The following is a 24,763-nucleotide window of genomic DNA, read 5'->3' as shown; positions in this document are numbered from 1 at the left end:
TTGCCCAGGTGCCCCAGGGAGGGGAGGAGACAAGCGGCGCGCAGCAGGTGGAGGGGACGAGCCCGGGGCCCTGCGCGCAGGGCAAGCCCGGCGGGGAGGCTCAGAGGGAGCCGGAGGACTCTGCGGCCCCTGAGAGGCAGGAGGAGGCGGAGCAGAGACCTGAGGCCCCGGAAAGCAGCGCGCCCGGGGCGGCGGGGGACAGCGTAGACGCGGAGGGCCCGGCGGGGGACAACATAGAAGCCGAGGGCCGGGTGGGGGACAGCGTAGACGCGGAGGGCCGGGTGGGGGACAGCGTAGACGCGGAGGGTCCGGCGGGGGACAGCGTAGACGCGGAGGGCCCAGCAGGGGACAACATAGAAGCCGAGGGCCGGGTGGGGGACAGCGTAGACGCGGAGGGCCGGGTGGGGGACAGCGTAGACGCGGAGGGTCCGGCGGGGGACAGCGTAGAAGCGGGGGACCCTGCGGGGGACAGGGTAGAAGCGGGGGACCCTGCGGGGGACAGGGTGGACGCCGAGGGTCCGGCAGGAGGGGCGCGCCGGGTCTCGGGTGAGCCGCAGGAAGGAGGGGACCGCAGCCTCCCGCCCCAGGCTGAGGCAATTGAGGTTGCAGCCGGGGAGAGCGCGGGGCGCAGCCCTGGTGAGCTTGCCTGGGACGCAGCGGAGGAGACGGAGGTCCCGGGGGGAAAGGGGTCCGAGGAAGCGGCTCCCGGGGACGCGAGGGCAGACGCTGTCGAGGACCGGGTAGGGGTTGGGCCCCAGCAGGAGTCAGGGGAGGAAGAGGAGAGGCGAGAGCAGAGCCCAGAGGGGCCAAGTGAGGAGGCCGCAGCTGGAGGCGAGGAGGAATTGCCCGAAAGCAGCCCACGTGAGGAGGCCTCCAGGTGCGCCGCGGAGCCTGAAGCCCAGCTCAGCAACCACCTGGCCGAGGAGGGCCCCGCCGAGGCTGGCGACGAGGCAGCGCGCATGAACGGCCGCCGGGAGGACGAAGAGGCGTCCGAGGAGCGGGCCCTGGGGCAGGAGCACGACATTACCCTCTTCGTCAAGGTAAAGCTAGCTTCCCTGAACTCTAAGGACGACCCCCTTCCATTCGAGGTCTTAGTCATCTCAGACCCCAGAGGGACACGCGGGGAGGAGCCCTCGGTGGTGTCCTGATTGTCACCAGGCGCTTCCATGCGCGGGAGGGAGGCGGGACTGCAGGGATTTCCTAAAGAAGAGTTTCCAGAGCATTTGCGGCAGGACTCAATGGTCTGGAAGCAAAGACTTTGAGGGTGGGGGCAATGGAGAGTGCGATGGGGGGCGATGAGGATGTGGGGTTGTGGGTTCAGCATCCCACTGTCCTTTGTCCTGAAAATCCTAACTGGCCCTGCTAGTCAGGAGGTTATTAACGAATTAACTAAAGAGTTTAAAAAAAAAAGCAACACATCCTATTGGTGTTCAAAGGGATTTCTGCCAAAGGAAGCTTTAATACTTGAAGGTAGGTTCAATGTGGGAGGTGCCGTCCAGACTCAATCTCAGAGACCCAAAGCTGGTCAATGTTTTCAACTCCAAAAAGGTATTCTATTTTGGTAGAACCAACAATGCACGTTTAGGGGGGAAGGTGGAGCCTTACTGACATAGTGTTTATTGGACGTTTTAGCATTTAATTTGGAAGAATACAAGATGCCGTTGGCTTGAACATCATCTGCTTGTGTGTCATGTTTTTAACTTAAGTTCGCATGGGAAGAGAGCAAGGATTCTGTAGGGGAATCTGTAGAGACAACACTGAGAAAGTTTTGATTTTAAACAGGAATTATTTACAAGGCATGAAAAATAAAAGAACAAAGCCCAACAGCACTTCACACCAGGATCTTTGTTTAAAAGGCCTTTTCTGAGGACCTTTGGCCAGACCCAGGAAAGCTGGAGATAATAAGGTCAAGAATGTGCATTGCATGCTGAATCATAATCCTTCAGAAATACTTTCAAGCTTATAGAAACCAGTTACCGTCTAAACCTCTCTGGCTGAAATGCAAGCACATTTTAATAAATAGAAGGAAATGCTCTGAAAGTGACTAACATCAGAATTTTAAAAATTGTTTGGGTGGCGAGGGACTTGGGGAAAGAAGCGGTGTGTGTTTCTTCCGTAGCGAGAAGGTGCTGTTTCTGGCCTTTTTCAAGACCCTGGGACATAACCGCAGGACATCAGCCCCTGGGAGACTGCTGGGAAGAGCTGGAGTGCAGTGCTGCTGTGTGGCCCCAAATCTGCTCCTCTCCATCACCTTGGACTAAGAAATTTCCCGTTGCTCTGGTTGTAGGGATACATGATTCCGGCACACAGCCTCTTAGCACCGTTTTGATGTACAGTAACAGCTTCTGATTAGTCTCCCTGTTTCAGTTCTCTGTCCTCTCCAATCCAGTCTCTTTATAATAGCCAGTGAGCTGTGGACAAGATCTGATCATTTTCTTTCTTAGTGTTAAATTCTTTAGTTGTTTATTGCAGAATTTGAGGTAAATCCCCACTGCTTAGGCAGTCCACAGGCCCTTTGTGATGTTATTTCTGCCTCCTTTCTCTGGCCTTGGCTTAGCATTGCTGGGTGTCCCCACCCTCTGTTACCTGTGGTCTCGCTATGCCAGCTGGATTAAACTACTTACTGTCCCTTGAGAGATCCACATTCTTTCCTGCCTTGAAACTTTGTACATTATGTACCCTCTGCCTGAATGCAGTTTCTTCTCGTCGCCCCTGTCTGCTCTCCTGCCTGGTTATCTGCCACAAGTCCAAGAGTTAGCTCTTCCAGTCCCAGTCAGATGTCCCTGTTAAGGCACTGCTCTCAGCCTGCTATGTCTCTTTCCTCAGCTGTGTGAAATTCATCGTTCTATCTCCAGCACAGAACACAGGTGTGGGATGTGGTGAAGGCTTGAATGGGTATCTGGCTGCTGGCTAGTGTGGTGATCAAGAACGTGGACTTTAGAGCCAGTGGGTCTGGGATCAAATCCTGGCTTTGCTAATTTCTTGTCGTGTGACCTTGGGCAAGTTACTTAACCTTTTGGTATCATTGTTGTCTCATTGATAAAATGGGGACAATAATAGTACCTAGCCCTTGAGGTTACCATGAGGAATAGAGAATTAGATTACAGAAAGCACTTAGAAAAGTGCCTGGCTGGAAATAAGCACAGTACACATGTGAGTTCCTATTGTTACATCTGTGTTGCTCCCATATACTTGCTTTGATTTTGCACAGAAACAGTTATCCCTGCCATTATTTATTTTATTTATTTTTAGGGAAAAATCCCTCTAGGTACCTAATTACCTCTAATCTCTAAGGATAAGAATGTTATGAAAAGTCGTTTTCATACAACTTGTTTTCTCAAATATCGCTTGGGAGAAGTTTGGGTAGGCAGAAGTATGTGGCCTAGCACCAGCAGTGGGATAGGATGGGCAGCTTATCCACAATGCTTTGTTCTGATGATTGACTTGGTGCTCAGCTGTTAACTTCTTTTTTCTTAAGGAAACAAATAGATCTCCGAATGATGAAATTGGTCAACTTTTTTTTTTCCTTTTAATTCAGACAGGTTCTTGCTCTGTCACCCAGACAGGAGTGCAGTGGCGCCATCTCAGCTCACTGCAACCTCCGCAGACTAGGTTCAAGCCATTCTTGTGTCTCAGCCTCCTGAGTCGCTGGGACTACAGGCGTGTGCCATCATGCCTGGCTAATTTTTGTGTGTGTGTTTTTGGTAGAGATGGGGTTTCGTCATGTTGGCCAGGCTGGTCTCGAACTCCTGACCTCAGGTGATCCACCCACCTTGGCCTCCCAAAGTGCTGGGGTTACAGGCTTGAGCCACCACGCCCGGGTTAACTTCTGAGGGGCCACTTATGGTGAGCCTCACAGTATTGATACTGTGTCACAGTTTCTTCTTATCCTACCAATCATGCTCTTTGAAAACAAAATGAAACAAAACAAAAACGACAGACACCAAAGCAAAAAACAAACAAAAAACAAAACTAAACAAACACCCTTTAGACTCATATTTTCTGAGTTTGAAATACTTGACGTAAAATCTGTAAATTAGTTCAGAATAGGACTTCTTTGCCAGAATTAGCCTTTTCTAGGCTCCTTGTTTGAGCTCAGTTTTGTCTGGATTCTATTCTACAGTGGACACCTGACCTGGGTTTTGTGAACACGCCTAGGTGCGTCCTCATGGTAGGTTTTTACGGCATAGCTGGAGTGTGGAATTCACAGCTGGGTTTAAAGGAAAATACTGCAATATCCTTTCAAACATTCTCCTAGCCTTCATATGACAGCTGAACAAACACATTTTAAAATTAGGTCGTATTCTATTTGGAAACTCCTAACTTTCACATTTCTTCCAATTTTTTTTTTTTTTTTTTTGAGACAGGGTCTCACTATGTTGCCCAGGCTGGTCTCCAACTCCTGCGCTCAAGCAGTCCTCTTGTCTCAGCCTCCTGAGTAGCTGGGACCACAGGCATACACCACTACACCCAGCTAGTTTTTTAAAAAAATTTTTGTAGAGACGGAAGTCTCACTTTGTTGCTCCAGCGGGTCTTCAACTGCTGGGCTCAAGTGACCCTCCCACTTTGGCCTCCCGAAGTGCTAGGATTATAGGCACAAGCCACTATGCCTGGCCTCTCTTCTTATTTTGTTAAAAATAAATATGTTGGTTACAAATATACCAAAAAGTAATGGCTAACTATGTAGTAACATGTAATAATAATTGCCCCACATCTGCTTCTAATTAGCTATCTAATATATTCTCCATCTTTATGAGAATCGTCACGTTATTAATTCGTCAGTTTGTTTTATTGTACAAGCATGCAAGGATATATTCTTGTACAAAAGCCAGGAACATATAGCACCAGCCAAGAAAGGCCTTAAATTATTTTGTGGTAAATTAATTGCTGATTATGCTAACTTTTAGTTTTGTTTTCTCAAAGAAGCGTTAATTATTTGTCATCAAATTATAGGGTAACTGCAATATATTTCGTAAGAAAGGTTCTTTTTCTTTCCTCATAATAACAAAGGGTAACAACATAATAACATAATCACACAATAACATAATAACAACAGGCAAAACAAGCAGCAAAGAGTTAAGTAAGAACTTCATTGAAGTAAGGAGTTCAGCAGTAGTGGAGATGTAGTCACACCAAAAAAATCTTGCTTACAGCTTTGGTTGCCCTAATCCGGCGTGTAAGCTTTGAGTCAGGGTCTTCAGACGGGACAGTCTGAGCTACAGCTTTCCTGGCAGATTTGATATGACCTAAAAAAACTTCAGTGTTGACCAGTGATGAGTCCTGGGCCACCCAGGATTTGGACACCACCTGTTTACCTGTAAACAGACAGTTACTGCTGAGCCAAAAAAGCTTGCCTTTGTATTCACATGTGGGTTCTCCAAAGAGGTGAAACTGACCTGATGAAATACAGTAAAACTCAAGAAGGACATAGCCTTTGAATAAGCACTGTCATCCAGAAATGAGCCCCCGCCCCTCCAAAAAAAAAAAAAAAAAGAAGAGCCTTCCAAGCATTGTCACACCACACAGCTGGGCAAGAATGAGCCAGGACCAGCATGTGATGGACTCCTGGTAGACCAGTAAGCTGTGACTCTTGTGGACATGTCCCTGGGAGAGAGCATGTTGAGATTTGTTCTACGGGACTGGGTCTCCAGGGAGCTTGAAAGGGAGGTGTTATTTTCACAACTATATGTGTGCTATGTGTTCTGAAGGAAAGTGAGCAAAGATGCACTTCTGAGACTTTAATTCTCGCCTAAAAACACTTTTTTGTAATTTTTTTTATTGTCTTAGAAAACCTGCTTACAGATGACATATATGAAATCAGTACCGGGTTACTTGGGGTGGATATAGGTGGAGAATGATGTTTTGTATAACCTCTTACATACAGACAGGTGTGGGTGTGTACAGCACGCTGGGGGTGGGGATACCCCCGCCACACTCAGTGAGAGTCCTGTCGTCATTGCCTCTCTGTTCTCACCACCTGCCACTGCAGTGGGCTCATGGCAGGCCCTCCACTGTGCTTTTTGGTGCGGATACATAGTGGGTTGGGTGGACGGCTGATTTGTAAGACACATGACTGGTTCCTCACTGTCCCAGCCCAGTGTCCCTTGTGAGAGAAACAGAGCCACCTTTTTCCATGAAGACATCTTGGCAGCAGGGTTACAGGATGCTGGTGGCTTTGGGAATTTGCAGCTCTTTCCTGCCATGTGCACACATCACAGCTCCCTTCTCTGTCTGCGCTGACGGGCCATGTGCTTCATGGAAACAACTGGATCCCTTTGCCTTCAGCACGGGTTCCTCCCCTCATATGGGCTTTCCTTTGTGTCCTTGGTTTCACACAGCCAGCCTTTGTCGGCTGCCTCAGATATCCCATTTCCTTGAATATCTAAAGACCCACAGAAAACCTTCAGAAATACTACCCTGGGTCTTTAGGTATGTAAATGTATTGTGTCCTTTCAGATACCTAGATAAAACCTAGAAGTGGAAGGAGTATGTAAAAGCCAACACTCCGCTCCGTGCTTGAGGCTCAAGGGGATCCTCACGCTATGGGTCCATACGTTAACTCAATACATACAGATATATTACCTACTGTGTGTTGGACTCTGTGCTAGAGTCTGGGGACACATTGGTAAGCAGGACTGACAAGCTTCTTGTCCTCCCAGAGTTTACCATCTAGCACAGAAGACAGACAAGGGGCAATGTAATAATTATGTCTATAGCATCTCCACTGGAAGCCTGCACTGCAAAGACCATGTAGTTTTTCCCATCATGTTCTTTTAGCCCTTTGCATGCTGTTTGACACATAACAGATAGCCAGTTAATGCTGGTAGGAAGGGAAGGGGGATGGAGGATGAGCAGCAGGCTACAGGAGCATGCAGCAGGAGGACCTGCAGACACAGCGGTAGTCACTAAATCGTTGTTGATTGGATTATAGTTGGGGAGACAAAACCGTTTTCCTTTCCAGTCCACAGAGTGTGGGATCCTCTGATAATGCCTGGTATAGATTCTTCAAGATTTTCTAAAATAGGTGATCTTTGGTCTATCATTCTCTGAACTCCTGTCATATTCAGTAAAGAAAAAGTTTTTGTGAGAGTTACAAAGGTATTCAAATCTTCTAAAATTTTCCAGCATTAATTTGGTTTTTTTCTGCCTGAGTGTTGATTTATAAACTGGGCCCTATACCTGGGCATAGTTGGGGGAGACATTTTCTTCACAACATAGACAGTTTCCAAAAAACCACCCCCATGCTTTTTGTCAGCCCATTCTCCTCCCCACAGGGAGACAGTATCTAAGTCCATCTTCGGCTAAAATCCATGCTTGTACTGACAGGCCCACTTCCTCCTTCTGAAAGCAGCATTTTAATTTGGAGCTGTTGGTGCTGAGGTATAAAATCTATTTCATTTAATGCTGCTATGAAAATTTCCCAGTCTTGAATTTAAGACAGTCTCTTATTGCTTTTTCCTCCTCTTGCATGGGGGACCATCTGCTCTGCCAAGCCTTCAAACCTTTGCTCTCAAGTTAGGTGGCAAATGGGCTAACAATTTGGTGTATATTAAGAGTTGGTTATAAATAATACTTGTGCCCCAGCTGATACTACAGTATGGTATTTAATGTCGAAGAGAACATCATTAAGAGTGTGGTCAGCTGCAATTAATAAACTATCCAGTAACAAGTGCCTTTAATCAGAAGTTTACTTTTCTCATACAACAAGAAATCCAGAGATAGGTGGATAAAGCATCTTACCCCTGTCATCGGGGCACAGATTAGTTCATTGTGTTCTGCCTCCCTGTATCATCAAAAGATGGCTGCCTTAGCCTTAAGCACCAAATCCTGACCAGCAATACCTCAAGTAGGAAGCTAGAGGGAAGGGTCAGGAGTTTTCTTCTTATTCCCATTCCTCCTTCATCAGGGAGGAGAAATGCTCCTGATAACTCTTGCAGCAGACTTTTCCTGTGTCTAGTGGCTGGAACTGGATTCTATGCCCCAACCCCCTCCAGGCCTTTTACAAGCACAAGGGTATGAGATTGGCTTATATATACCAGGGGTTAGCAAACTGTAGCATGCAGGTCAGATCTAGCTTGCCACCTGTTTTTGTACACCTACAACCTAAGAATGACTTACGTTTTTAAATGGTTGGAAAACATTAAAAGAAGAATAATTCATGACTTATGAAAAATACATGAAATTCAAATTTCAGGGCCCATAAACAAACTTTTTTTGGAACCCAGCCATGTTTGTTCTTTGACGTATCCTGTATGACTCCTTTTACTCTCCAACAGCAGAGCTGAGTAGTTGCAACAGAGACTCTGTGGACCACAAAGCCCAAAATATTTATTACTGGGCCCTTTAAGAGAAAGTTTACTGACTCCTAGCTTGTACTTACTTTTAAATACAATGCCATTCACACAAAACTGGAGTTCAATTTAGAAGGAAAATGGAGAACAGTTGTAGACGAAAGAACCGGCAAGCTCTTTCACAGTGAGTAAGAAATATTTAAGACACTAAACATCTATATATTGTTAGAATTTTTTTTGTCTACAAAAACCATAAAAATTTTGATTTATATAAAGTCAAAATAAAATGTAGGTTAAATATATTTATACAAATTTTAGTATAACATATTTATGTAGTCCATGAGATTATTTTGTAAAATCTACCTACCATTTTTTGGAAAAGATAATACATTGGAATAGTAAAATTTAGAAATATAAAAAGGTATAATACAATGATAATTAAGTCTTCTTTCACCCTTGAAGCCCAGCCTCCCAATTTTTCTCCCTAGAGATACCCACCAAATATTTTTCCAGAGATATTCTATGCAAATTCAAACTTATCCTCACTGTACTATCTATTGCTGTGTAACAAATTGTCCCAAGACCTAGAACCTTAAAGCAACAAACATTTATTATTCAGTTTTTCTGGGTCAGGAATTTGTGAGTTGCTTAGATGGGATTTGTGAGTTGCTTAGTCAGTTCTCATGCTGTTATAAAGAACTGCCCAAGACTGGATTTATAAAGGAAAGGGGTTTAATTGACTCACAATTCTGCATGGCTTGGGAGACCTCAGGAAACTCACAATCATGGCAGAAGGGGAAACAAACACATCCTTCTTCACATGGCTACAGGAAGGAAAAGTGCCAAGTGAAAGGGGGAGCTCCTTATAAACCATCAGATCTGGTGAGAATTCACTCACTATCACGAGAACAGCATGGGGGAAACTTCTCCCGTGGTTCAATTATCTCTACCTGGTCTTGTGCTTGACACATGAGGATTATTACAATTCAAGGTGAGATTTGGGTGGAGACATAGCCAAACCATATCATTCCACCCAGGCCCCTCCCAAATCTCATGTCCTCACATTTTAAAACACAATCATGCCCCTCCAAAAGTCTCCCCAAAGTCTTAACTCATTCCAGCATTAACTTAAAAGTCCAAGTCCAAAGTCTCATTTGAGACAAGGCAAGTCTCCTCCACCTATGAGCCTGTAAAATCAAAAGCAAGTTAGTTGCTTCCCAGATATAGTGGGGGTACAGGCATTGGGTAAATACAACCATTCCAAATGGGAGAAGTTGGCCAAAACAGAGGGGCTACAGGTCCCATGTAAGTCTGAAATCCAGTAGGGCAGTCATTAAAACTTCAAGTTCCAAAATTATCTCCTTTGATTCTGTGTCTCAGTCCCAGTCACACTGATGTAAGAGGTGGGCTCCCATGACATTGGGCAGCTCCACCCCTGTGGCTTTGCAGGGTACAGCATCCCTCTTGGCTGCTTTCATGGACTGGTCTTGAGTGTCTGTGGCTTTTCCAGGTGCACAGTGCAAGCTATTGGTGGATCCACTATTCTGGGGGCTGGAGGATGGTGACCCTATTCTCACAGCCCTACTAGGCAGTGCCCCAGTGGGGACTCTGTGTGGGGGCTCTGACCCTACATTTCCCTTTTGTACTGCCCTAGCAGAGGTTCTCCATGAGGGCTCTGCCCCTGCAACAAACTTACTCCTGGACATCTTGGCATTTCCATATATCCTCTGAAATCTAAGCAGAGGTTCCTAAACCTCAGTTATTGACTTCTGTATGCCAGCAGGCCCAATACCACTTGGAAGCTGCCAAGGCTTGGGGCTTGCACCCTCTGAAGCAATGGCCTGAGTTGTACCTGGGCCCCTTTTAGCCATGGCTGGAGCAGCTGGGATGCAGGGCACTAAGTCCCTAGGCTGCACACAGCAGGGGGGCCTGCGGCCCATGAAACCATTTTTCCCTAGTAGACTTCCAGGCCTGTGATGGGAGGAATTGCCACAAAAGTTGCTGACATGCCCTGGAGATATTTTTCCCCATTGTCTTGGTCATTAACATTTAGCTCCTTGTTACTTATGCAAATTTCTGAAGCAGGCTTGAATTTTTCCTCAGAAAATTGGTTTTTCTTTTCTATCACATCATCAGGCTGCAAACTTTCCAAACTTTTATGCTCTGCTTCCTCTTGAATGCTTTGTCACTTAGAAATTTCTTCCACCAGATACCCTAAATTATCTCTCTCAAGTTCAAAGTTCCACAGATCTCTATGGCAGGGGCAAAATGCTGCCAGTCTCTTTGCTAAAGCAAAGCAAGAGTCACCTTTATTTCAACTCCCAATAAGTTCCTCACCCACATTTGAGACCAACTCAATCTGGTCTTCATTGTCCATATCACTACCAGCATTTTGGTCAAAGCCACTCAACAAGTCTGTAGGAAGTTCTGAACTTTCCCACACCTTCCTGTCTTCTGAGCCCTCCAAATCTCCAGGAAGTTCCAAACTTTCCCACATTTTCCTGTCTTCTTCTGAACCCTCCAAACTGTTCAAACCTCTATCTATTTTCCAGTTCCAAAGTAACTTTCACATTTTCAGGTATCCTTATAGCAGCATCCCACTCTCTTCAGTACCAATTTACTGTATTAGTCCATTCTCATACTGCAATAAAGAACTGCCTGAGACTGGGTTATTTATAAAGGAAATAAGTTTAATTGACTCACAGTTCTACATGGCTGGGGAGGCCTCAGGAAACTTGCAATCATGGCAGAAGGGGAAGAAAACATGCCCTTTTTCACATGGTAGCAGGAAGGAGAAGTGCTGAGTGAAGGGGGAAGCCCTTTATAAAACTATCAGATCTCATAAGAACTCACTCACTATCACAAGAACAGCATGGGGGAAACTGCCTCCATGATTCAATTATCTCTATTTGGTCCTGCCCTTGACACATGGTGATTATTATAATTCAAGGTGAGATTTAGGTGGGAACACACAGCCAAACCTTATCAGTTGGGTAGTTCTGGCTCATGTGGTTGCAGTGAGGATGACAGTTAGAGCTGTGATGTCATCTGAAGGATTAACTGGGGCTAGGGCTGTGGTTTCATTAGAAGGACTGATTGGGGCTAGGGCCATGGTCTCATCTGAAGGACTTATTAGGGCTGGATAATCCACTTTCAAGATGACTGACTCACATGTTATTTGGCAGGAGGTGCAGTTAGTTTTTTACCACGTGGGCCTCTTCATAGACCTTCTTTAGAGTCCCCACAACATGGCATCTGGCTTTTTCCGAGCAGGGATCTAAGAGAGACCAAGGAAGAAGCCATAATACCTCTTATGACTTTGTCTCAGAAGTCACATGCTGTAACTTCTGCCTTATTTTATTCATTAGAAATATGATCACTAAGTCCAGTCCTCAAGGAAAGTGGAGTTAGACTCCACCACTTAAAAGAAAAGGCAAAGAATTTGTGGACAAATTTTTAAAACACCACCTTTTCTTTTTTCACAAAAAATAGTACACCGGAAATACATTGGTTTACATCTTGCTTTCTTCCCTTAACAATATGTCTTGGAAATTGCTCCTTATCAGTGCCTCTAGCTCTGTCACATTCTTGTGAAAAATGTCATAGTATTCTGGTGATGCATATACTCTATAATCATTTCCCCATAGGTAGTTGTTTAGGTAGCTTCCTCTTTTTGATATGTTAAATAATGGTATAGTGAATATCCCTCCGCAGATGTATAGTAATATATAGGAGCTAAACTCTTAGAAATGGCATTGCTAGGGGAAAGGATGTGCATATTTAAGCTTTTGATAACCATTACCAAATTTCCTCTTCAAAGAGGTGCTACCATGTAATGCTCCTTTGACACTATATCAGTGCCATGCTTATTTCCCCAAACTTCTCTGCTGAGGTATTATCAAATGTTTTGAATCTGAGAGGTGAAAGTGATGTCCATTGTCATGTAATTTGCATTTATTTTATTATGTGTGAGGTTGAGTATACTTTTATATATTTAAAAAGTAAATAAGTATACTTTTATATATTGGTATTTGTTTTTCTGTGAGCTGGCTGCTTATGTTCTCTGCGTTTTTCAGATGGGCTTTTGACCTATGCTTTCTGACTTTTATGTTAAAGAAGTTAGACTTTTGTCTGCCATATGTGTTCCATACATTTTTGTAGGAATGCGCTGACTGTTTGCACTGGAAAATTTATCCTTTTAGTCTTAGTAATTTCTTGTAATTGATGCATGGGAAAGCAAAGTGTGGATGATGATGGCACTCTTAGAATCTCCAGCTTCATTCACTGACATCTTTAAATGTTGCTTTACTTTACACTCTATAACTTCTTAAATACTGAAGAATCAGGTATTTCCAGTCCTACCCCTTTCCCTCTATTTTTAATTAACAGTTACATTTTATCAAGCATATGCCCTTTTAGAATGAAACTCCATGTGACATGGTAAGAATCCCTTTTCAAAACAAAGTTTAAACTGTATAGATAGCAGGATCACTTCAAGCCTATATCACCCCATCTTCAAATGTAAGATATATCACTTTGATCTTTGTATACGATTCACTGAAATCTATTTGATTCCCACAAATCAAAACCATTGTGAAAATATCACCTGTGATGCAGTGATATAAAAATATTATCTCTGAGGTTGTGTCTCTTAGCCAGATGGTCTATTTGTGCTCTGGTCTGTTGAAAGAATTGACCGAAATTTATAGAGAATGAGGAGATCCAGAGAATTGTGGAGGACAGTGAAGCCTACCTATAGCTTATGTTTAAGGAGTGGGAAGGTGATATGTTTTGGCTCTTTGTCCACATCCAAATCTCATCTCAAAGTAATCTGCACATGTTGAGGGAGGGATGTGGTGGGAAGTGATTGGATCGTGGGAGCATTTTCTTCCATGTTGTTCTCATGATAGTGAGTGAGTTCTTATGAATCTGATGGTTTAAAAGTGCGGCACTCCCCCTTATCCCCACCCTGCTGCCATGCAAGAAGTGCCTTGCTTCCTCTTCACCTTCCAACATGATTGTAAGTTTCCTGAGGCCTCCTCAGCCATGTGGAACTGTGAGTCAATGAAACCTCTTTTCTTTAGAAATTACCCAGTCTCTGGTAGTTTTTATAGCAGTGTGAAAATGGACTAATACAGAGGGAAAACTGAAATGCTCAAATATCAAAAGTTGTTTAAAAAATAATTTTGAAGCTTTTGTGGAAAACAGACTCTGTTGACATATTCCAGATTTTTACTACGTTTGTGGATTTTATCCTTCAACTCACTGTTTCTCTTCTTTTAATAGTATATGGCTGTTCACATAAAAGTTGAGTCTATTGAAGTAGGGAGAAGTAAAAGCTGCTTTTTTTTTCGTCCTTCACACTACCAAGTGCTGTTTTGCACCCAAATGTATATTTAAAACAAATATTTATTGGTTACCTGCCACGTAGCAGACATTGTGCTTGGGGCTGGGGGTGTAACAGTGATTAGAACAAACACAGCCCCTGCTTTTCTGGAGAACTTCAACCTAGACAGTGATCCAGAAAAAAACAACTACCATGCAGCATGAGGATGGAGACCACAGGAGATTGCTGGGCTAGGTGGGAAGAGCAGCCTGGCAGGCTGGGCAGTGACAACAGTCTAGGGGAAAGTTAGATTCTAGATCTCTGACCATGAGGCCTGGCCCCCTGCCATATGCCCCTCTGTTGGAATATGAATCAGTTTATCAATCTATCTGCACAACAGATGAATGACAGCCATGTAGAAATAGCTACTCTGTCAGGTGGTCAGTTTTTAATTGTATATTTTGTTGAATGTAATTTTATATTACTATCTCATAACTTCTTTTCACCTAAACCAGTGATGTCTCAGCAGCCAGATTGTGTTTACAGACATTGACTTTGAGCATACTAACTCAACAGCTATTAAAGTACTATGGCATGTGAAAGAATATTTCCTTCCTTCTCTTTCTATGGTAGGAGACTACAATGAGGAGTGTAAGTAAAGGCCAAAATGAGAGAGAGGAAAATAAATCACTGTAATTATAGTACACAAGCAAAGAGGACCTGGAAGTGTGACCTAGATCATTCCACGTCTCCTTTCTGCAGTTATTTCTTGATCTCTAAGGAGCAGCACTTATTTTTACAAAGGAGAGGCACCACAGTGCTGATGAAGTAGCTGTCAGTTCCATGGCACCCTTTTGGTTTCCAGGTGTGAGAGTTCAAAACTGTCCTGGAGAAGCCAGGCAGTCAGGTCCTCTTCCATAAGCCTAGGTTTTGCCTTCCAGCTAGGGAGACTCTCCACTGGGGAGGGTGGCTGGCTGCTGAGAAAGAAGAAAGCCTGGACCCATTGTTCAGGCTTTATACTTTTATTTTCCTAGCTCTGGTGGGGTGATGGTGGTGGGGTGTAGAATGCTGCAGTCCAGTAGGAGGAAGCTCATATGCACTCCAGCAGCTCCTCCAGCAGTGACCCTGGTCCTCCTCTAGCCACCTGGGGACATGGGGATGACGAATCAGAGCAGGGAGGACACGGTTTTATTCCCTGGCTGGAACACACAATGATATTCTAATGGGGTACTTAGCATGAAGGCCAAATGACCTGTCCAAGATACTGGGCACATCACAGCCATCATCTGCTTTGAAGGCCACACAAACTAAAGGTGTTATTGGTCTGGAGATCCAGTGACACCCTTTCTCCCTAAATGAGAAAAATCAACACTTTTTTGGTGCCTTTGGTGTCAGAAACTTGGAGGTGAGTTCAAAGAACCTTGGAAAGACTTAACTGTCTCCCCCGGCTTTGTTCTCTTTGTTTTAACTCCGGGTTGGATGCCTTCAACTCTCTTCCCATAAATGATCAAACTGGATGAAGTTTTAGGTTGCACTCAGAGGCTTCTTTGTGTTATGTAACTCGCCAAACAGAGAAGCCAATGCTTAAAGAAACTCAGAGGCATGAACATATCAGACATGGAGGGGGCATTTGTTTTTGTTAGCTGTCCCTTTCACTAATATATTATGATTATTTGAATCATAAATAACAGCAATAAAGCAAGAATGATCTGCCACTCTCCAGGCATTGAGGCTCTTGCTAAGGGAAGTCCTGCACATAGGTAGCACCACCCACGGCTGAGTACAAAACAACGACTCCATTGCTTTCAGACACTACTAAGGTTTTCTTAACCCATTTATGCCTAGTGTTCCATTACTGGACCACTAAGCTTGTGGGAGTTATTTATATCCTACTGCTCAAGGTCATCGCCAAGGTCTGCTTTTTCACACAAAACATTTGCAACCTCAGGCATAAATGGGTTAAGCCAGTTCAAGTTAGTAAATAACTAAAATGCTCAAAGCATTTATTAATATAATTAAGAATATATGCTTTGGCCGGCACAGTGGCTCACACCTGTAATGCCAACACTTTGGGAGGCCGAGGTGGGCAGATCATGAGGTCAGGAGTTCAAGACCAGCCTGCCTAACATGGTGAAACCCTGTCTCTACTAAAAATACAAAAATTAGGTGGGCACCTGTAGCCTCAGCTACTTGAGAGGCTGAGGCAGGAGAATCGCTTGAACCCAGGAGGCTGAGGTTGCCGTGAGCTGAGCGAGGATTTGAGCCAGGTTTGCCTGGGTGCCACTGCACTCCAGCCTGGGTGACAGAGTGAGACTCCGTGTCAAACAAAACAAAACAAAACAAAATAAAACAAAAATCCAAAACCAAAAACATATGCTTTGAGCATTTTGGCACAGCCTGGAATCACATGGTGTGGTGGATTAAAGATGGCTGCCATTTCTTTAATACTATTAATTTAATACTATTAAGAAGTGAGGTCTGATTCTCCTCCCTCTGAATTGGGCCTGACCTTAGTGACTACTTGGTAACCAGTAGAATATAGTGGACCTGATGCTGAGTGATTTTTGTCATGCAAGACTGTGTGGCTTCTGCCTTATTCACTGACCATCCTGAGGTCACAATGCTGGAGGGTCTACCTGTAGGTACTCCATTTGACAATCATAGGTGAGCCCAGCCTTCCAGCCATCTCTACAAGATGCTGGGCATGTGTGTGAAACTGTCTTGGCCCCCTCAGACCAGACCATCCACAAGACACTGGGCATGTGTATGAAACTGTCTTGGCGGCCGGTCGCGGTGGCTCAAGCCTGTAATCCCAGCACTTTGGGAGGCCGAGACGGGTGGATCACGAGGTCAGGAGATCGAGACCATCCTGAGCTACACGGTGAAACCCCGTCTCTACTAAAAAATACAAAAAACTAGCCGGGCGAGATGGCGGGCGCCTGTAGTCCCAGCTACTCGGGAGGCTGAGGCAGGAGAATGGCGTAAACCCGGGAGGCGGAGCTTGCAGTGAGCCGAGATCGCACCACTGCACTCCAGCCTGGGCGACAGAGCTAGACTCCGTCTCCAAAAAAAAAAGAAACTGTCTTGGCATCTCAGACCAGCCCATCTGCTGGCGGAACACTGCTGAGTAACCTTCGTCAGTGCCACATGGAACGGAAGGATCACCCAGGCAAACCTCTTTCAAATCCTTCACTCACAAAATCATGAGGTACAATAAACCAGGTACTCTAGGCTGATAAATTTTGGGTAATTTGTTAAGTGGCAATTGGTGACTGGGATATGCCATGACTGATGTCTCCTCCAAGCTAGTGAAATCTGAGTGGGTGAAAAGACAGGACCAGATGAGAGGTGTGGAGTAACAGTTGAAAGCAGTTCCAAGGGGGAGGGGGCAATCAGAGGAGAGGAAGGAGGCTCCACACAGCCAGTCGTTCCTTTTGGTGCCCACATTTTTTCCCTTTTGAGTCACTGTAGGGATTGGACTACTCTGTCATTCAAGAACCTAAACCACCGGGGTATATAAAAACAGGCTGCATTATTAAGCAGGCTTTCTAGAACAAGATGTTCCTTTGTTGCAATAATTCCTTGTGAGAATTTCACAAGGAAATAAGCTTTTCATCTCCATGTAAAAGCTTCAGTTGGTATCAGGCCATATTATTAAATATGGATTAAAAATAGCCCTGGAGTTTTTAAAGCATAATTCATATATGAGAGTAGATGGCAAATACCAGTTTGTTTGTTCAAGGACTTCTTATGCCTTGATTCTACCTGCTGTTACAATGAACACTAACATAATTAAGCCTTTTGCTAGAACTGAAAGCTAGGAGCAATGTGGTTCAGTAATTAATCAATGTGGATCAAGGGTAGTCACCCACTTAATCCATTGAATAATAAATTAATTGTTACAACAGCTGAAAAGAAAAAATACTATACACACTTGGGAATATGTTTAGGATTAGTAGGTTTTTTGAAATATTTAGACCTATGTTTGAAAGTGTTAAGATCTAAAATATATTTCTTAGCATCTAAATGTAGGGGTGAATAAAGTTAATTTCTAAGTTTTAATGAAGAGTGAGAAGTCTGTTTTAAGGGAAAGCCTAGCTCCTTTTATTCCTCGCCTGGAGCGAGGAATCTGGACAAATTTTACTGATAATTGCAGACAATGACCACTGGGTGGAGCTGTCCGCTCCACTGGGGGTATGGTCTAAAGGATTGGTTGAGCATGAAAACAAAGTCAGTCTAGAAAGTGTGGACTTTTATTTATTTCAAAAAAAAAAAGATTCTTTTCTAAAATAGGCCTTGCTGCAATGATGATACCTGTTTCCTTTGTAGACTTACAAGAAGTGTGATGCCTGCTATTCGTGTCATGGGTTGAGCTGGTATAATAACAATGGACAATACTAGCAAAGATGTGAAAACAAGGGGATGCAATATTCTTTCCCCTCAGTCCTCATCAGTGTGGCAAGAGAGAGGACCAGCCCCTCCCCGCCCGCCGTGCCCCACTGTTGGTTTGACTTTTACTGCGCTAGGAGCCTTATTTCTGCTGCTGGATTTTGTTGGCTGTTGCTGTCCTCGCTGGTTACTTTTTCTCCCCACTAGAGGGCAGGCGAGGGAAGACAAAAGACGGAGAACAATGGGCCACCCGGTGGTCTCCTATGTGGCTAGTGTTCTCCTGGCCTTGCAGAGAGGCTAAGAAGCGCAGACGCCCCGTGTGCTCCATCTGCTGTGCCCTTGCCCCTTTCATTGCAGGATGGCCTGATGCCTGCCCCACCCCACGTGGCTCTATCCTGCACCTAACCAAGAGGTGGGGGATAAGACCAGCGAGGGTCTCTAGTTTGCTAATACAGACTGTAGAGGAAGAAGGGAGAAGGTGACTGAGCTGAGAAAGGCTTGGGCAGAGGGTGCAGGGAGACAGCTGAGCGGACCTCAGCAGTGGGTCTCATGACTGGGATGCAATGAGACTAATTTTCCTCCTTCTCTAAGGGAGACTTGACTTGTCTCTAAGGGGAGACAGAAATTCCAGAATTTGAGCTGAAGTAGCAAATTCTGATGGCCACAATGTCAGAATTTCCCCCAAAGAAGCCTGCTTGTATTCTATGACTCCTTCAAAGGTGTCCGAGTCCCTTCTAGAAATTGTGAAATAGGTCAGGTGTGGTGGTGTGAGCCACTTGTCCAGCCAGGATCTTCCTTTCTAATCTCTCAGGGCACTTTTATGAAGCTGCTTTCAGTGTGGGGTAAGGGAATGAGGTGAACCAGCTGTCTCGCTTTTCAGAGAGAGAGCGAAGGGCTCCTTCTTTATTCTTCCTTTGCCTGAGGAAGACGCTGCGCACACTTGCATCTTTGAAGCCAACAGCCCTCTTGTTTCTTCCTCATGAACTGCAGTTTCAGATGCAGGGAGAGGGTGGAGCAGAGAAGAAGATGGATTTCTGGGGCACTGCACCTCCCTTTTGGTTTTCCACACCCCCAGCAGTCGTGGTGAGACTCACTCTTAGGAAGACGTTGTCAGTGCTCAGCACAACCCCACATGTGCGTGTTGGCATCGGAGAAGGTCAGATGATCTGGTGTTCGAAGGCACTTGGATGAAGAATGATGTTTTTCCTTTGGGAATTGGGAGGTGCATGCAGAACAACACCAGAGATGGCTTCCACGGTCTGTTTCAAAGCACCTGCCTTGCATCTCACTACCGTTCGGGGTATTATTGTTTATTATTATGTCCTGCTCATTCTCATTGCAAGTTCACTTTCTTATATGGAAGGTGCTCTAACAAGTGTCTCATTTGATGTGTTAGGGGATTTGAAGCTTTTTTTCTTTTCCTGAGAACCATCTGGGGCTGGATGGATTTGGTGTCCATTGGTACTGCTTGACATAGCTCCAGGGGCGCTAAACTCCCCAGTGCAGACTGGAATACAAATGCACCCTGAGACGCTGTGCAATGTCAGGCTGGGGCCTTCTCTGGGGACTGCGGCTGCCAAAGATTTTTCTTTTCCATCCACCTTCTTAGGTTTGGCAGAAGCTTTCAGACAACTCCATGTCTTTGCTGGCTCTCTGATATTTCCCTAAACGCTTTATGATCTTTGATTCACCCCAACACAGCGTGAAATTATACTTCTTGCTTCACACTGTCTTATCTGAACAGATTCTTCTTTCCTTTTAGGAGCCATTCTGACTCTAGCTCTCTAGTCTTGAGGCTAGACAAGTTTCTTCTTCTTTATTCTTGGAAAAGACTTTCTTTATTTTCTGAGTCTGTTTCTCATAGTTGGATCACAGGAACTTGTTTGGAACTTCCGGCAGGAATGTCCAGACCCTTGTATATTCCCTGACAAAGGACAGACCTCTTGATGGGTGACGGTGGGGTGAGTGGGCGTCTTTCTCTGGTCCGGCTCACAGCTCAGAGGGGGTGAGGGCACAGCGCTGCCTGGATATCCAGGTGTGCAGGATCAGCCTGTAGGCCAGTGCTGTCACCCCACAGCACAGCCAGGTTATGGTCACAAGACATTTTCTTCTCGAAATACAAAGCACATATCTTTTCCAGTTTAATTGCCTGCTGGCACCTTATTGTAAAATATTTGCAAGTTATTCACTGTAGAGAACAACATCTTATTGCCTGCTTTTCGAATTCCAGTTTTCTAAAGCCTTACTTTGCTTTACCGCTTAACACAGGACTGAAATATGGCAATATCTTAAGTCACCGAACTTGCCTAGATGGGATTTTGGGGTGACACATGAACTTATTTGGAAAATCCCAGCCTCTCCTTTGTGTGGTGTAGGTGGGTTTGTCTGCATGTGGCAGATGAAGTGACTCATCACCCTGACACTGGGTTGCTGTGTTCACCATGTAATCTGCAGCCAGTTAGGGACATTGGTTTCCTGGTCACTGAGCATAACTGCCCCCTTTGAAAACAGGAGCCTTTGAATATCTTCTCCTCAATTGGTTTGTGGACAATTACATGAGGCTGATTTCAGGCTGGGTCAGGGTTAGGGAATCCTGAAATAGTATAGGTGCCCCCTCCTTTTCTTTTCCCCAGGGTGAGGGTGGAAAGGGAGTTATAATATATGCCCACCCCCCCAAAGAAAACATGCGGCACAGAAAAGAATTCCTTATAATAAAGCCCAGAGTGTTAGCCTTGGCCAACCAGGCTGGGTTTCTCCTTGTTTGGAGAGTAGCTGATCCCCTTTGGTCTTGGGCCATGGCCTTCCTCTTGTGTGGGTCAAACCAGGCCATACAATATAGTTGTAGTCACTCACAGTGGAAAATGGGGGAAGGTAAAGTTTCCAGATAATTCCATAATGTCTGAGGTATCCTAAAGCTCTCTCTTTAAATTGCTGACTTCTACGGGGAGGTATTGTATGTCTTTGCTTGCTGACAAAGAACTTTCAAGTTTAGCAAACAAATTTTTTGTGAACTGGGAACCCTTTAACTTGTAAAGATTCAGAGGCTACAAGGAAATGCAAAACTGAAATCTAACACTTAAAACTGGAGAAGTCACTCCTCTGAACATATTAACAGTTCTAATAAAATTTTGTGATTTTCCTAAATGCCACAGTTTTTTTTTTTTGTTTGTTTGATTCTGACCCTGATTTTCCTGCTTTAGAAGCTTAAAGCAAAGTTTTCCGGTTTAATACATAATATGATTTTTATGCACTCCTGGTTGATTCTTTTGTCTCCTTTCACCAATGCAAAATGTCAGGCTGGCTTAAGTGTAAAGCTTGTGAAACCCGTAGTTTTGGTTTAGTAATACAGGCTTTCCTTTAAATCTCTGTGGCCAGGAAAAAAAAAAAGGGAGTGTCAGGGGGAAAACTAGCAGGTTGATACAGATTAGGTTTCTTAAACATGAGGAGATAGGGCAAGGTTTACTAAATTTGCATTTAAATGAAAAATACCGTGCCACTGTACTATTGATCTGGCATTGGCTCCTACAGCACAGTGTGCAATTGCCTCGCTCCTTTACAAGCAATTTTGTTTGTGTTGAGAGCCGTTTATTTGTTTGCTTTTTCTGTTGAAATTGTTCCATTAAGGAAGGCAACTGCAGGATAAACTGATGACGTAACTGACTAGAGGTGGCTCTTGTTCTATTTGCCCTTTAAAATGAAGCAAAACTTTTCAATGAGATCTATTGATAACTTTAATTTAGCAATCCACATCTTTTTAGTATCTTAGGTTGCCATTTTTTCAGCATTACAGGTGATTTAATTTTAACATTTGAATACTAGGATACGTTATGGCAACAATGAGCAGCTGTAGTAATTAAGACAGTGTCTCAAAACTGCCTCAAACTTTTTAGAAAGAGATCTGACAGGCATGTCTTTACAAAATGTAATTTATTAAGACAAGAGGCTCATCTAGCTGTGCCACTTCTTCAGCCACCTCTGGGAAGGTGTCATCGATGAGAAGGTATAGAAAAGTTATGAAAACGAACACCTTTACTTTGTGTGTAAGGAAATGGACAGAGAGTGTCAACTCATGGGGAGGTCAGAGGTCACTGGAGCTTGTGTCCCCTTTTAGTTTGGCCTGAGGGCAGACAACCACATATGTACCTTGACAGACTGTGGCTTTTCTCTAGACAATCCTCTGTGATTCAGGCTTTCATGAAAGGCTGGTGGAGGCATTTTTAGACAGGTGTATTCTCCCAGATCTCACAAATCATGACACATAGATGATCACCTGCTAACTACCTGACTGTAAAGTCTCTGATTTCTGGCGTCTTTTAAAAGGAAGCATTCTAAAATCCATACTGGCTCTAAACGTGATCTCATAATAATTCCCTTAAGAACCCTTAAGATATTTCTATTTACTCACTAGTTTCAGTGTAAACAAAAAGTACTATACAATTCCAAGCTCCCAGCTGCAGAGAACTTTCATATATTGGTCATTGAAACTGACCTGAGTATGTTTGAAGGACTGGACTTTTTCTTTGTTAATAGATTGCTCTAAGCCTTTGGCCTCTTTAAAACTTACAAACATTATAAGGAAAGATGAAGAGAAGGCAGGTGCCTGCCCGGACCCCCACCTCCAGGGAGCTACGCGTTTCTAAATAACTTTGCAGAAGAGCTGGGGAATTCTGAACCAGTTGAGAAGGCTGAGTCTGAACACTTTTAGAGAGAATTAGAATTTCTTTTTCTTGGTCTGCTTTTCCAGCGTATGGGGTGACCCTACTCTCCCACCACTGGACTTCCTCCCCAGCCCCACCCCTTGTTCTTTAATGAGAGTCGAGAAATAATTTACCAATCTTAAATTGCTGTTTTCAGGCAAAGTATGCACCATCTAGCTGCTGACCTCAAATCAAGATGTATTTTTAAAAGCACAATGTTCAGGTCCTAATTCTGTTTGAGGTTCCTGGACAAAAAGACATTGCCTTCTTCCGGTAATTCTTCCCTGAAGTCTAAGAGGTCTGTCAGGGGTTAGAAAGACCAGCTTGTCCTAGTTTTTCCAGGACTTTCCTGGTTTTAAAACTGAAAATCCTGTGTAACAGGAAATCACTGAGTCCCAGGGAAATCTAGATGGTTAGTCCCCCCGAGGGGTTAAAAAACTAACTTATAACATTTTCCCACAAAACCTAATTAGGGATGGACGGTAAAAGAGAAGGCGATAAATGAGTGCATCTTTTGACCACTAGGGGGCGCCAATGGCCTCCCGAAGTTGTTTCCCTACCTTGAGGTTTGAGGGTAGGCTCTAAAAACCATAGTAAGGAACCAAGATTTAAAAAGGCAAAATGTCATGGGTAGACCCTTCATCTTCTTGTGGTGATGATCCAGATCTGTGCCCTGTTAGATTTTTGGCTAGAGGGACCTCAAATCACTCTTGCCAAGTTGAAAAATTGGCAAAAAATAACCATGTGAATCCAAATAGAAAGTTCCATTTGGAGCTTGTCCCTTAGAAGCTGTGGCCCCAAAGGTGATGTGAAGGAACAAGCAGACCTCCCTACAGTTCAGGTCGAAACAGTTACTGTAGTTCACAAGTCGACATAGAGGAGTTGGGGTCTTGGCTTGTGACAGGGTTTGGATCTGTGTCCCTGCCCAAATCTAAAGGCAAATTGTGATTCCCAGTATGCTGGAGGAGGGACCTGATGACAGGTGACTGGATCATGGGGAGAACTTCCCCCTTGCTGTTCTCTTCATAATGAGTTGTCATAAGATTTTTTTTTTTTTTTTTTTTTGACGGAGTTTTGCTCTGTCACCCAGGCTGGGCTGGAGTGCAGTGGCGTGATCTAGGCTCACTGCAAGCTCCACCTCCTGGGTTTGCACCATTCTCCTGCCTCAGCCTCCCAAGTAGCTGGGACTATAGGTGCCCGCCACCATGCCTGGCTAATTTTTCTTTTTCATTTTTTGTATTTTTAGTAGAGACAGCGTTTAACTATGTTAAACAGGATAGTCTCGATCTCCAGACCTTGTGATCTGCCTGCCTCAGCCTCCCAAAGTATTGGGATTATAGGTGTGAGCCACCACGCCCGGCCAGGATCTGGTTTTTTTTTTTTTGTTTCTCTTTTTTTTTGTTTTCGAGACAGGGTCTCGTCTGTTGCCCAGGCTGAAGTGCAGTAGTGTAGCAGTGTGATCTCAGCTCACTGCTGCCTTGACCTCCTGGGCTCAAGCAATCCTCCAGTCTCAGCTTTCCAAGAAGCTGAGACCACAGGCGCATGCCACCGTGCCCAGCTATTTTTTGTTTGTATTTTTTTGTAGAGACAAGGTTTCACCATGTTGCCCAGGCTGAGATCTGGTTGTTTAAAACTGTGTGGCACCTCCCCATTTGCTCTCTTCCTCCTTCTCCAGCCATGTAGGACGTGCCTGCTTCCCCTTCACCTTCCGCCATGATTGTAAGTTTCCTGAGGCCTCCCCAGCCATGCTTCCTGTATAGCTGCAGAGTCATGAGCCAATTAAACATGTTTTCTTTATAAATTACCCCATCTCTGGTAGTTCTTTGTAGCAATGTGAGAATGGACAAATGCACCTTGGTTGTTAGAGGTTCAGTGCAGGGATTCTCACTTTTTCTCCATGGTACCCATGGCCATCATACAAGTCTTTGGAAAATGAGCACAGTGACTCTATGCAGGAAGTTTCTGAAATAGGCTAAGTACTACCTGCTTCAGGGTCTCCTCGCTCTGCATGTTGATTAGTAGTTGACCTGCTGAACTGTTGTGGGGAAATGTTGAGGATT

At 44.5% G+C, this 24,763-nt stretch overlaps 1 protein-coding gene across 1 annotated transcript in view; it reads left to right on the top strand.

Moving 5' to 3' along the window:
* Positions 1-24,763, top strand: part of CLIC6 (chloride intracellular channel 6) — a 46,382-nt gene that overhangs the window by 509 nt on the left and 21,110 nt on the right. Inside the window, exon 2 of the mRNA XM_011950055.1 lies at positions 9-1,040. Coding sequence (XP_011805445.1) covers positions 9-1,040 — 1,032 coding nt within the window. The remainder of the gene's footprint in view (positions 1-8; positions 1,041-24,763) is intronic.

The sequence above is a fragment of the Colobus angolensis genome, unplaced genomic scaffold (genome assembly GCF_000951035.1).
Source record: "Colobus angolensis palliatus isolate OR3802 unplaced genomic scaffold, Cang.pa_1.0 Scaffold300, whole genome shotgun sequence".
Lineage (NCBI taxonomy): Eukaryota > Metazoa > Chordata > Mammalia > Primates > Cercopithecidae > Colobus > Colobus angolensis.
Note: the sequence above shows the minus strand (reverse complement) of the source record. Positions and strands in the feature narration are given on the sequence as shown.